The sequence below is a fragment of the Balaenoptera borealis genome (genome assembly GCF_965194805.1).
Source record: "Balaenoptera borealis genome assembly, chromosome: 19".
Classification (NCBI taxonomy): Eukaryota; Metazoa; Chordata; class Mammalia; order Artiodactyla; family Balaenopteridae; genus Balaenoptera; species Balaenoptera borealis.
The window spans coordinates 48138648-48152664 of NC_138878.1; the positions used below are offsets into that span (position 1 = coordinate 48138648).

A 14017-nucleotide genomic window follows, 5' to 3' on the forward strand; every position below is an offset into this window, starting at 1 on the left:
CGGAATATTATATATTGAATGTTAACTTGAATACTAGCTGTTTAACAATCGTAGGAACATTTAGACATCTAAGCATTTGCAAAATTACTTATCTAAAACTGCTAGTGTTTGTAGATTTAATATTGAGTTCACTGTGTGCAGGTATTGTGTCACATCAGATCTTTATGGACAGTATCCCATTTATTGCTTGCACCAATCCTGTTTCCAAAAGCTTCCTGAATTGTTACATTTAGCTATACTTTTAGCAGTAAGTTGTGCTATTTGTATCAAATTGAATGAATTTGACATAGTAGAATTATCTTAGCGGGTAATATAGTCTTTCTTTAAAATTTTAGAATTGGTGTTTTTTTGATACTTCATGGAAAAAGGGTCATTGGATGCTCAATGTAGATGTTCAGTGCTGGACAGGGTGTTAGACCGTTTATATTTAGTCCTCTTTGGATCTGTGCGATAGTTAGGCATTATTCCAATTTTACCATTGAAGATACTAAGACTAGGGTTAATTTGTTTATGTTAAGTGGTGAATCTGGGATTGACCCTCTGGTCTGACTTCAAAGCCATGTTCTTTCTGGTATATAGCCCTGTTCATGAAGTTTCCTAACATTTTATTCATATAAAAATGTATCCAGAAGGACCATTTTTGCCTTAAACAAATAAAGACATTTTATGTTTATTTATAAAAAAGGATTCCAGAGGAAATTTTTTAAAAAGCACTAGAACATTAGAAAATGAAAAGCCTTGCTTTAAAGAATACACGTCAGAAGACCTAGGTTAAGGTCATTGCTTATTGCTTACCTCTCCTTGATAGAGTAGATCTAATTTCTCTTAAACGTGTGGTTTTTTCCATTTTCCTTCTGTTTTCTCTTTTGTAAGAGGAAAATGTTGATAAGTGACATTTACTACAGGAATATTTTAGGATGAATAACAATATATATGTGAAATTCCTTGATATTTTTAAGACTAAATGGGATGATTTTTATTATGTTACTGTTGCTTTAGGGGAGCTAAAGAGTAAACTGAAACCAATTCCATGATTTTTATAAAGCAGCCATTTTTATTATCTGGAGAGTGATTATGCTGAAATTTATTCTAATTTTAATTCGACAATATCTACATGTTCTTTTAAATTACTTGCTGAAATGATGAGTTTTTTGTTTTCGTTATTTTTAAAAATTGAGACGACCACCCGTCTGCTTTAAAAAATTTCAGTGCTCTGGTTTTGCTTGCAGCCTGCAGCCTAGCAGGCAACCCTTAAACCTCATATCCAGAGAAGGTTTGGAAAGAGGTATCTCATTGTAGGGCTATTCAGTTCCAGCAGGTGTGAGAACCGAGTAGGCTTCACAATGTGGAAACATATGACCATTTCTGCTCCTACAGAATTACATCCTTTAGTGGTTTGAAATTACTTTATTTAGGTAGCTCTGTTTAGGTAAAACATGGAACAGACTCCAAGGCCCAATCGAAATGCTTTTTATATTACCTCTACCTAATTTCTTCTAGCCCCTGATTGATTCTCTCTCACCTTAATAACATTAGTATGAATAACTGAAGGGTTGATGACTCCACCACATTTTTCAACCTAAAGTTTTCCGAGGAGAACTGAAGCATCTGATCAAATTTTGTGTTCGTGATTTCTATTCCAAAACCAGTGTTTATTCACTCAAAAGCTTTTATCAACTCTTCTTCCTTCATCTTGAGCCTGTTTCCCTCCAAACTCACTGTCTCCCTTAATTTCCAAATTTTATTTAATTCAGATGATCCTCTACCTTAGGGAACACTAATTCTCAAGATGTGTGTGTTCTACATCTAAAAGCTCATGTCCCTGAGAGTCTTAATTCTTTGATAAATGTATGGTGGAATAATGCCATTGCTAAATTTTGTAAAAACACGATTTTAAAATTAAAAAATACTTTAATCTTTAAATTGCTAAAATTAGGTGTTTGATTAGCTTGTCTTATGATACATAGCCTACTTGAGGAATTGTTAATTTGTGTATTAATTTAGTATTTGGTATTTTTTTGTCAACAGGAAGAAAGTAGATAATGACTATAATGCCCTTGAAGAAAGACTCAGTACCTTGCCTGATAAGTTGTCTTATAATATCATGGTATGTTTGGTGTGTTTCTTTTAAAGTAATATGTTGTTTCTTGTAAAGATATTAACTGTGTAGAGTAAAAAGATGTTTCTTTGCTTTATGTATATTGATTCACAAATTGCCTCCCTGATGGCCTCGATCAGAGGTAGCTACCATAGCAAGGAAGGTTTATTTTTGTTTTACTTTATAATAATACACTAATTGTAGTAATAGTTGATATTTACTTTGCCTTTTTTCAGATTTATATTAAATTATCATATTATGATGGCATAAATGTTAGCATAAAATTTGACATATTTGGTATGCACATTTACTATGTTAGAAAACTAATTACAACAGAAATATGACATGTAGTCATTTCCTGTTAGCCAGAGCAGGAATAGACCATAATGTTGTGTAATTCACAGAATTAAACCCTAGAACATTGATTTTATATAAAAAGGTGCTGCTGATTTTTGTTTGCATGATCTTCATATCGACATAGCAGTCTATTCGTGAGCCCTGAATTAGATTCTTTCATTGCATAAATATTCTTTTTCATGAAGACTGTGTTCTTAATTAAATTAGCCCAAATATTTTGAAAATGTATTGTTATTTATTATACCAGCTCAAATATTTCATAAATTTTGTAAACCCTTTAAAGCTGTGTATTTGTTAATTCCTGTTTCACTCAAAAAAGAGACTGTTTTCTCAGAAATAATTTTCAGTTTTTAAAAATCAAAGTTATTCTTTATTAAGTTAACATTTTGTTTCTAGTTTGCTTTCATTTAGATTTATGAATCATCAAAAAATATAAACATTTGGAAGCAACACTAATTTCTCTGAAAGCTATATGTAAATATGCTCTTTTCTTGTTTTAATGTTGATTTATTAACCTAAAACAATTTTCTATAGGTTTTCCTAGTGAAATTTTAATATAATGTTAAATTTCCATGAAATTGACATTTTATTTTTCCTAGTGTAGAGATAAAAAGGACCTTCACACAGAACTTTTAATGCTGCTTTATAAAATGTAGTTTTTAGTGTTTTTAATTTTTTTGCCCCCCCCCCTTTTTTTTTTAAACAATAGGTACCATTTGGCCCCTTTGCCTTCATGCCAGGAAAACTTGTCCATACTAATGAAGTCACTGTTTTACTTGGGGACAATTGGTTTGCAAAATGTTCAGCAAAGCAGGCTGTGGGCTTAGTTGAGCACCGGAAAGAACGTATGTACCAATTATAAATGATGTTTCTTTGCTGGATGTGTATTGGTTCACATAGTGCCACGCTGATGGACTGTTTGCTATTAAAAGTACCTTCCATTGATTTATTAGATAAATGTAACAAATATCCAGGGTATTTGTGATTCTTTCGAATTGGAGGTAGTTTGAGCAGATCCAGCATTTGAGAATGTGGGCTGGAGAATGGAACATCTGGTTGGAAATATCACCCACATTAGTATGTTTTCGGAAATTGCCAAGTGTAAAAGTTATCACATACGGTTTTGTAGGTAGAAGTTGGATAGGTACAAGAATTGGGGTCATTTTATATTTTATAATTGGTTTGTTTTAGATGCTTTTCGTAGACTTACTTCCGCTTTTTAATACTTTAGCACAGAGAAGGAATTTACTTCCTTCTTCTCCTTCTCCTTCTCCTTATTGAACTAAGATAAATACCTATTTGCAAAAGCAGAAACAGTTCTTAACCATGCGTTTTGGTTTGGAAGAAGTCACATTTCCATTTTACAGAAGAAAAGGCCGGGTGGGGAGAGATGCTACCTAAAATGTCACCCTTAAACTTAAGTGGTTTGAGGTTTCTGCCTCATTTTATTGAGGTAGTTCTAGTTTTCTTTATCTGTGATATTGTTTATTGATTTATACATATCCACACACACACACGTTGTGTAGTTGGATGGGTTGGCTTGGGTGCTAGCTTAGTTGCATTTTAAAATTAGGTTTATTTAGTATCTAATCTATGTTCTTAATTTCTGTAATAGCATACTTAAATTGATAGTATAATATCACCCCTACCTGATTTTTAGCCTTCTAGTTAAATATGCATCTGAAAAGAAATTTTTGAGGCTCCTTCTGTATAAATGAGGTCATGTAGATAGAAAACAGCTGAGCTTTCTAAAGCTGAAATTATTTCACTTATACATGAGTGGGTACTAGTTGGAGAACTCATTTACTCAGTGAAATTCTGGAATCTATATTTGGAGACTCTAATTGCAAATCAACTCCTATAAGTTTATAATTGATATATATTTTGATCTTTTGTGCCACTAATCAGAATCTTATTGTTTGTCTTGTGTATAATTTCTGGCAATGATAATTCTTTTGGTATTACTACATTAAAGTAAGTCATGTATATTAGAGCAAAGAGAATGGGCATAATTCTTTAAAGGCCTTTCTTAATGGTGAAGGCTTTCCTTATCTGCTGGGGTAACTCTGCTGATATGAAATCAGTTCATAGTCTTTTGAAGATTGTTCACTTTGATTTTCATATGGATATTTCAGCAGAGAAATCTTTAGAATCAATTTGACTTATATTAATGGAAGAATACTTTTAATAGAATAGAACAGAACTCTAGAATAACAAAATATTTTTTGGTAAATCACTTTCCAATGTTAGATACGGTTTTAGGAAGTGACGAAAACGATGACTTTTGGGGTCGATATTTATCTAAAATAATTTTCAGAACACATAAATAATAAATTATGTTTGAGAATCTATTTTGGTAAATGAATTCTAAAAAGTTGTTTTCACACAGTTTTATAATAATTTATAATAACTGAAGAAATTGTTCAGGCATATTATTGTACTTAACATTTATTAAGAAAAGATACTTTATTTTTCTTAAGGCAGAAGAAATAAAGCAGGTTAAACATACCTACCTCAGTGTCAACAGAATAATTGGGGAAGGTGAAGGGATGTCATTGCATGTTTAAAAAGTAATCAAAATACAGGACAAAATAGATTTAACACAACAACAATAAAAGGATTCAGAGGCAGTGACTCAGAGGAAGATCATTTGTAAGCGGAAGATGGCAAGCTCAGTGTCCTACCCTTTTGCTCACATCTGGCATTTTGCCATTTAACATGAATATGACCAGCTTTTTAAAGTTTTTTATTTTTTAAAATTATCAGAGCAAAGTTGACTTTTTATTTGGTATACAGTTCTATGAGTTACAACACTTGTAAAGATTTGTTTCACCAGCACCACAATCAGGAAACAGAATAGGATACAGGATATACCTTAGTTAGGACATGGGACCACACCAAAAACTCTCTCATGTTTCCCTTTTGTGGTCACACCCTACCTCTACCCCTAAGACCTGACAACCACTGATCTATCACCTTTTCTAGAATGTCATATAAGTGGAATCATGCACTAGGTAACCTTTTGAGACTTACTTCTTTCACTCACCATAATGCCTCATCTAGGTTTTTCTGTGTATGAAAAGGTTCATTCCTTTTTATTGCTGAGTAGTGTTCCATTACATGCATGTACAACAGGTTTTCTATTTACCTATTGAAGGACACTTGGGTTTGCTTCTGGTGTTTTGGCAATTACAAACAGAGTTGCTATAAACCTTTTTGTACAGGTTTTTATGTGACCATAAATTTTCTTTGCTGTTGAGAAATACCTGTTGTTTTCTTTTAGTGTCTTTGTCTGGCTGGCCTCATAGAAAGTATTCCTTCCTTTTCACTATTTTGAAAGAGTTTAAGAATTGGTGTTTATTCTTCTTTGTTTGGTAGAATTCATCTGTGAAGCCATCTGTTCTGGGCTTTTTTTTTTTTTGGCTGTGTTGAGTCTTCGTTGTGGGCTCTTCACTGTGGCATGTGGGCTTCTCTAGTTGCATTGCACAGGCTCTAGAGCACGGGGGCTCAGTAGTTGTGGCAAGTGGTCTTAGTTGCGGCATGTGGGATCTTAATTCCCCAACCAGGGATTGAATCCGGGCCCCCTGCATTGGGAGCGTGGGGTCTTAACCACTGGACCACCGGGGAAGTCTCTGTTCTGGGCTTTTCATTGTTGGGAGGTTTTTGATTATTGATTCAATCTCCTTACTTGTTCTAGGTCTACTCAGATTTTCTGTTTCTTCTCATTTCAGTTTTAGTAGTCCATATGTTTCTAGGAATTTGTCTCTCTAGGTTATTCAGTTTGTTGGCATTCAACTGTTCACAGTATTTTATAATCCTGTTTCTGTAAAATAAGTAGTATTGTCTCACTTTTCTTTTTGTTTTTTTAATTTAGCTTTTTATTTAAGATTCTGCTTTTTATTCTTCCTCCTGCAGGTTTACTGCATATTTCATTTCAGGCTCTATATGTGATTATAAAGGCATATCTACTTTTATTTCTGGTTTTAGTGACTTGAGTCTCTCTTTTTCTTAGTCAGTCTAGGTAGACTTGTCAATTTTGTTCATCTTCTCAAAGAACCAGCTTTTATTTTTGATTTTTCTCTGTTGTTTTTCCATTCTCTATTTTGTTTATTTCTACTCTAATCTTTGTTATTCCTTCCTTCTGCTTGCTTTGGATAGTTTATTATTCTTTTTCAAGTTTCTTAAAGTATACAGTTAGGTTATGATTTGAGATCTTTCTTTTTTTTAATGTAGGTGTTTACAGGTATAAATCTCTCTCAGCATAGCTTTCTCTGTGTCCTATAAATTTTAGTATATTGTGTTTTCATTTTTGTTGATCTCAAAGTATTTTCTAATTTGCTTTGTGATTTCTACTTTGACCCATTGCTTAATTCAGTGTTTTGTTAAATTTCCACGTGTTTGTGAATTTTTCATTTTGCCTTCTGTTGTTGGTTTCTGATTTCATTCCATTGTGATTGGAAAAAATACTTTGTGTGGTTTCAATCTTGTGAAAATTTTTAAAGACTTGTTGTGTGACCTATCACATGGTCTTTCTTGGAGAATGTTCCATGTTTCCCTTAGAAGAATATGTATTCTGCTTCTGTTGGGTGGAATGTTCTGTATGTATCTGTTAGGTCTAGTTGTTCTATAGTGCTGTCAAAATCCTCTTTCCTAATCGTTCTCCTTTCTGGTTCTTCTGACCTTTATTGTAAGTGGGGTGTTGACATCTCCAATTCTTACTGCAGAACTGCTTGAATTGTGTCAATTTTTGCTTCACATATTTGAGGCTCTGTTGTTAGGTATGTGTATTTTTATAATTTTATTCTTTATTTTAAAATTTTATTGAAGTATAGATGATTTACAATGTTGTCTTAATTTTTGTTGTACAGCAGTGTGATTCAGTTATACATATATATTCTTTTTCATATTCTTTTCCATTATGGTTTATCACAGGATATTGAATATAGGTCCCTGTGCTATACAGTAGGACCTTGTTGTTTATCCATCCTATGTATAATATTGGATTGGCCAAAAAGTTCGTTCGGGTTTTTCTGTAACATCTTACGGGAAAACCCGAATGAACGTTTTGGCCAACTCAGTAGTTTGTACCTGCAATCCCAAATTCCCAATCCTTCCCTCCCCCACTCCCCCTCCCCCTTGGCAACCACAAGTCTGTTCTCTATATCTTTGAGTCTGTTTCTGTTTTGTACCTATGTTCATGTATGTCGTATTTTAGATTCCACATGTAAGTGATATATGGTATTTGTTTTTCTCTTTCTGACTTACTTCGCTTAGTATGATAATCTCTTGGTCCATCTGTGTTGCTGCAAATGGCATTATTTCATTCTTTTTTTATGGCTGAGTAATATTCCATTGTATGTATATAGCACATCTTTATCCATTCATCTGTCAATGGACATTTAGGTTGTTTCCATGTCTTCGCTATTGTAAATAGTGCTGCTATGAATATAGGGGTGCATGTATCTTTTCTAATTTTAGTTTTGTCTGGATATATATGTCCAGGAGTAGGATTGCTGGATCATATGGCAACTTTGTTTTTAGTTTTTTGAGGAACCTCCATACTGTTTTTTCCATAGTGGCTGCACCAGTTTACATTCCCACCAACAGTGTGGGAGGGTTCCTTTTTCTCCACACCCCCTTCAGTGTTGTTGTTTGTAGACTTTTTGATGTTGGCCATTCTGACCGGTGTGAGGTGGTACGTCATTGTAGTTTTGATTTGCATTTCTCTAATAATTAGTGATGATGAGCATCTTTTCATGTGCCTATTGGCTATCTGTATCTCTTCTTTGGAGAAATGTCTACTTAGGTCTTCAGCCCATTTTTTGATTGGGTTGTTTGTTTTTTTGTTATTGAGTCATATGAGCTGGTTATGTATTTTGGAAATTAAGCTCTTGTCAGTCGCATCATTTACAGATGTTTTCTCCCAGTACGTAGGTTGTCTTTTTGTTTTGTTTATGGTTTCCTTTGCTGTGCAAAAGCTTCTAAGATTAGGTCCCATTTGTTTATTTTTGCTTTTATTCTGTTGCCTTGGGAGACCTAAGAAAACATTGTTACGATTTATGTCAGGGAATGTTTGCCTATGTTCTCTTCTAGGAGTTTTATGGTGTCATGTCTTGTATTTAAGTCTTTAAGCCATTTTGAGTTTATTTTTGTGTATGGTGTGAGGGTGTGTTCTAACTTTATTGATTTGCATGCGGCTGTCTAACTTTCCCAGCACCACTTGCTGAAGAGACTGTCTTTTCCCCACTGTATATTCTTGCCTCTTTTGTCGAAGATTGACCATATGTCTGTGGGCTTATTTCTCGGCTATTTTGTCCATTGAACCATATGTCTTTTTTTGTGCTAGTACCACGCTGTTTTGATTATTGTAGCTTTGCAGTATTGTTTGAAGTCTGGAAGGGTTATGCCTCCTGCTTTGTTCTTTTTCCTCAGGATTGCTTTGGCAATTCTGCGTCTTTTAAGATTCCATATAAAATTTAGGATTATTTATTCTAGTTCTGTGAAAAGCATCATGGGTAGTTTGATGGGGATTGCATTAAATCTTGCTTTGGGTAGCATGGCCATTTTAACAATATTAATTCTTACAATCCAAGAGCATGGGTTATCTTTCCATTTCTTTGGAACCATCTTCAGCTTCCTTTTTTTTAAATTATCAGCTTTTTTTTTTTTTTAATTTATTTATTTATTTATTTTTGGCTGTGTTGGGTCTTCGTTTCTGTGAGGGCTTTCTCTAGTTGCGGCAAGCGGGGGCCACTCTTCATCGCGATGCGCGGGCCTCTCACTATTGTAGCCTCTCTTGTTGCGGAGCACAGGCTCCAGACGCGCAGGCTTAGTAGTTGTGGCTCACGGGCCCAGTTGCTCCGCGGCATGTGGGATCTTCCCAGACCAGGGCTCGAACCCGTGTCCCCTGCATTAGCAGGCAGATTCTCAACCACTGAGCCACCAGGGAAGCCCTTCAGCTTCCTTTATTAATGTTTTGTAGTTTGCAGCATACAAGGCTTTTACCTCCTTGGTGAGGTTTATTTCTCAGTATATAATTGTATTCTTGATAGATTAAACCTTTTATCAATATAAAATACCCCTTGTCTGTTGTAACCTTTTTTGACTTATTTTGTCTCAGTGTAGCCACTCCAGTTCTTTCTTGTTACTGTTTGCATGGAATATCTTTTCCATCCTTTTTCTTTCAACCTATTGTGTGTCCTGAGAAGTAAAGTGAATCTCTTTTTGACAGCATATAGTTGGATCTTGTTTTGTTTTGTTTTTTTTTCCCCAATGGATTCTCCTAATCTGTGCCTTCCTACTCCATGGTACTTTAATACATTTACATTTATATAGTAACTATTTATAGGGCATTGCCATTTTATTATTTTTTGGTATATCTTACAGCTTTTGTACCTCATTTCCTTCATTCTGCCTTCTTTTGCATTTAGTTGATTTTTTTGTAGTGAATGTTTTGATTCCCTTCTCATTATCTTTATTGATAGTTTATAGGTATTTTGATTGTGGTTACCATGGAGATTACTTACAACATCCTAAGGTTATAGCAATGTATTTTGAATTGATTCCAGCTTAACTTCAATCACTTAGAAAAAAAGCTATTTCTTTATAGCTCTGTCCCCCCCTTTATATTATCAATGTCACAAATTATATCTTTATATTGTATAGCGATTAACATAGATTTGTAATGTTTTTTTATGCGTTTCTCTTTTACATTCTGTAGCAAATAAAAAGTGGAGTTACAAGCCACAATGACAATAATACTATTTTAAATTTTTGCCCACGTTTACCTTACCAGAGATCTTCACATGTTCATATGGATTCTAGTTATTGTCTAGTGGCCTTTCATTTCAACCTGAAGAATTCCCTTTAGTTTTTCTTGTAAGGCAGGTGTAATGATAAGGAACTCCTTTAACTTCTGTTTATCTGGAAATGTCTTAATTTATCCTTCATGTCTGAAGTACAGTTTTTAATCTCTCAGTACTTTAAGTATTTCAGCCCACTGGAGTTCTGACTTCCAAGGTTTCTATTGAGATCTCTGCTGATATTCTCATTGAGGATCCCTTATATGTGATGAGTTTTTTTCTTGCTGCTTTGAAGATTCTCTTTGTCTTTCAAGAGTTCGATTATGTGTCTTGGTGTGGGTCTAATTGGGTTTATTCTACCTGGAATTAGTTGAGCTTTTTGGATTTGTATCAATAGATTCATGTCTGGGCAAATTCAAAAGTTGTTCGGCCATTATTTCTTCAAATAATCTCTTTGCCACTTTCTTTCTCTTCTCCTTTGCAACTCCCTTAATGTATATATTAATCCACTTGATATGTCCCATAAATCCTTTAGGCTCAGTTCACTTTTCTTCATTTTTTTTCTTTCTGTTCCTTAGACTTGATAAAGTCAAATGTCTGTAATCTTCAAGTTCACTGATTATTTTTCTTCTGCTTGCTCAAAGATGTTGTTGACCCCTCTAGTGAATTTTTCAATTCAGTTATTATATTTTTCAGCTCCAGAATTTGTGTTTGGGCCCTTCTTATAATTTCTCTTTGTGGGTATTCTCACTTTGTTCATATATTGTTTTTTAAATTTCATTTAGTTTTTTGTATTTCCCTTTAGCTCTTTGAGCATAGGAGAGCTTTTAAAGTCCTTTTCTGGTACATCTGATGCCTATGTTTCTTCAGGGACAGTTTCTGGAGATTTATTTTGTTCTTTTGAATGGTCCGTGTTTTCCTGTTTACTGTGTGCTTTTTGATTTTTTGATGAAAGTTGGGCATTTGAAAACACAACTACCTCTCCCAGTCTTTGCAGAGTGGTGAGAAGGACCTTCACTAATAAGCTAGGCATTCTTTAAGCCTTTGTATCAACCCAAAGTGAAAAGTTTTGTCTTTTGTGTGTTTTCTGAGCATGTCTTTCCTGGGCCTGTGTATGGATTTTTGATTACCCTATATACATGGCTGCTTTTGAATATTTTACTTTGCCAGAGAGTCTCACCTCAACTTCTCTTTGCAGCCTCAGGATGTATGTTGTATGGCTCAATCTCTCATCTCTTGCCCTAGGCATCTGCAGAACTGTAGTCCTCCTGCAGCTTTCAACAGCAGTGCCAGCTAATTTCTTCCCCCTGAGGCCTGGTTTAGGTGAGACAGATAGCAGTTTTTCAGACAGCCCCCAGACTGGTTAGAATGTTGCAAATACAGTCTAGTTTGTTCTCTGTGGTTCCAGGCAGGGATCTGGGCTGCCACCTTCTCCAGACCAAAACTGCTCCACACTAGGGAGTGGGTAGGGAAAGGCAAGTAAAAATGCCATGAAATTTCCTGCCATTTTGACTGTGGCTTTTTCTTGTTTGGGTGTTTGCATGGTTGTAGACCTTTGACTGTTTTCCAGAGCCCCTCTAAGATATTTTAGTTAGTTTTTGTGTTTTTGATGTTTTTCAGGGAGGCAGGGAAAGCTTGAAGCTTCTTAGTCTGTAATTTCGCTCCTTGTTGTTTTAAAGGAAGATTTTATTTTCCTTTGAGCATAGGAAACTTCTGAGCATGTTTGTAGTAAGTAAATGCAGTGAGTGATTAATTGGAGGAAGGAAGGAATGAGAAGATCTTGGAGGTGATGAGATTCAAAGCATAGATAGAAAATGTAGCTTTGGAAAATATCGATGAAGAAGAGAAAGAAGCAAGATTAGGTGAAGAATATTTGGGTTGAAGACGTTAGATTAAAATCTTCATAGTAATAAAGTCAAGTTTATTTGTTCAGAAGTAGGAGAGGTTAGGATCTTGAAGTGCATGTGGACTATGTATTATGGGAAATGTGATATGGCCATCAACAAACTTTTATGATTTATCTTATGAGGCAATATGTGTATTCTTTAGTATCTTCAGTAAGGCATATCTTAAATGCATTGGTATTTTGTTACAGAGTATAAGTTTATGATTTTTGGTTTTATCTTCAGAATAAACATAAATAGCTTTAAAACATCATATACCTTAAAACATATAATAAAAATGTAGTATGCTTCTCTGTCCCTCTCTGCTCCCAGTTCCCATTCCCTAGAGGTATTTCTTTTAGTCTTTAGGCTAATCTTTTGCTTTCCTCTTTTTATGCATATTTCCCAAGTACTTTGCATATTCTGTTTTCTTGATTTTTTTTTTCCAATTTTATGTAGTATCTACTAGTTGCCTGCGTATAATTAAAGGGAAACATTTAGCTCATGATGTTCTCCCTGTTCCTCAATCATTTTAATATTTTTTATTACAATTTTTGTTTAATCAGTGTTCATTCTTAGATATAATTCCATTTCCATTCTTGAACAGCCTTTCATTTGAAGTTGACTGCTTTTTTTTTGTTTGTTGCATAATGTTATGTATCTGTCATTAATTCAACCAAACACTTTCATCTTATTCTTAGAGACTTCTTTACTGGAGTCCTTCATATTTGCTCCTCTTGAATTTCAAAGAATGGCTATCTTCCTAGTTTCTTCCTTTATCACTGTACCATATCTTTGCCTCTTATTTATTCCCATTTCTTGGTTCCTATGGCATCTCCTTTCAAGTTTTAGCTTTTAGTAACTTTCTAGGAAGGTATGTGGGAGATACATTTTTTTGAAATTTTGCATGTCTGAAAATATTTTTTATACTCCTGCTTTTTGTAACGACTCTATTTAGAATTAGAAGTTTAAACAATTTTGAAGGCCTTCTGTCTTATGGTTGCTAGTAAAAAACTGATTCCATTTTCTTTCCTTTGTATGTGACTTGTTTTTTCTCTTTAGAAATTTTAGGTTCTTGTCTTATTCCCCATGATCTGAAATGCCATAGTGATATATACCTTGTGTAGAGTTTTAAAAATTCATTTGCTAGGTGTTTGGTGGGACCTTTCAGTGTGGAGATTCATGTCCTACAATTTTGGGAAATTTTTAATATTATTTCTTTGATAATTTCCTTCTCTTGTCCATCTCTTTATCTTTGTTATAATTTTTTACCTGATTTCTTCTATTTTATGTTTGGAATCATGGAATGATTTTTTTTTTTTTAATTTCTGCACATTTTAATTCCAAGGAGCTCTGTTTCTTGTTCATTTATTTGTTTTTCTGTTGTCCTTTGAACGTTTCTTTGGCATAGATACTACTCTTGTTTCGTGGATATAAAAATCTTTTTTAGGATTTTAGAGTTTTTTTCTTTTAGAGTTTTCTTCATGCATTGCTTTTGTTTTTTGTTCCTTTCATATTACTTTTTTTTTTTCCTCTCTGGCATTTGACTTCAAATATTTGGTGATCATTGGCTAACCATTCATACTTAAGAGTTAAGCACTGTTAGGAAACTGTGTGGGCAGAGTTTGTTGACTAATAGCTTTTCCGTAGGGAGTTAAAGTTGCAAGATGATTTTTCTCATTAAGGGATTGACAAAAAAATCAGCAGTTTTGGAGTTAATTAGCATCCTACCAAAGAATTTTCTAATCGTCACCTAGTGTTTTGAGAACCAGGCTGGATGTCTCAGGGTTCGGTATGTACACTGGTTTCACCAAGACATTTCCTATTCTCTTCTCAGTTCTTCACCCCTCCCCACAGTCCCTGCAGACCACTCTAGG

General features: G+C 34.3%; 1 protein-coding gene across 2 annotated transcripts in view; it reads left to right on the top strand.

The window, feature by feature from the left end:
- The window catches only part of URI1 (URI1 prefoldin like chaperone), a 70557-nt gene that overhangs the window by 40732 nt on the left and 15808 nt on the right, over window positions 1-14017 (top strand). For both annotated transcript variants that reach the window (XM_082370087.1, XM_082370088.1), the window contains 2 exons: window positions 2029-2107; window positions 3165-3300. In XM_082370087.1, the coding sequence (XP_082226213.1) occupies window positions 2029-2107; window positions 3165-3300 (215 nt within the window). The remainder of the gene's footprint in view (window positions 1-2028; window positions 2108-3164; window positions 3301-14017) is intronic.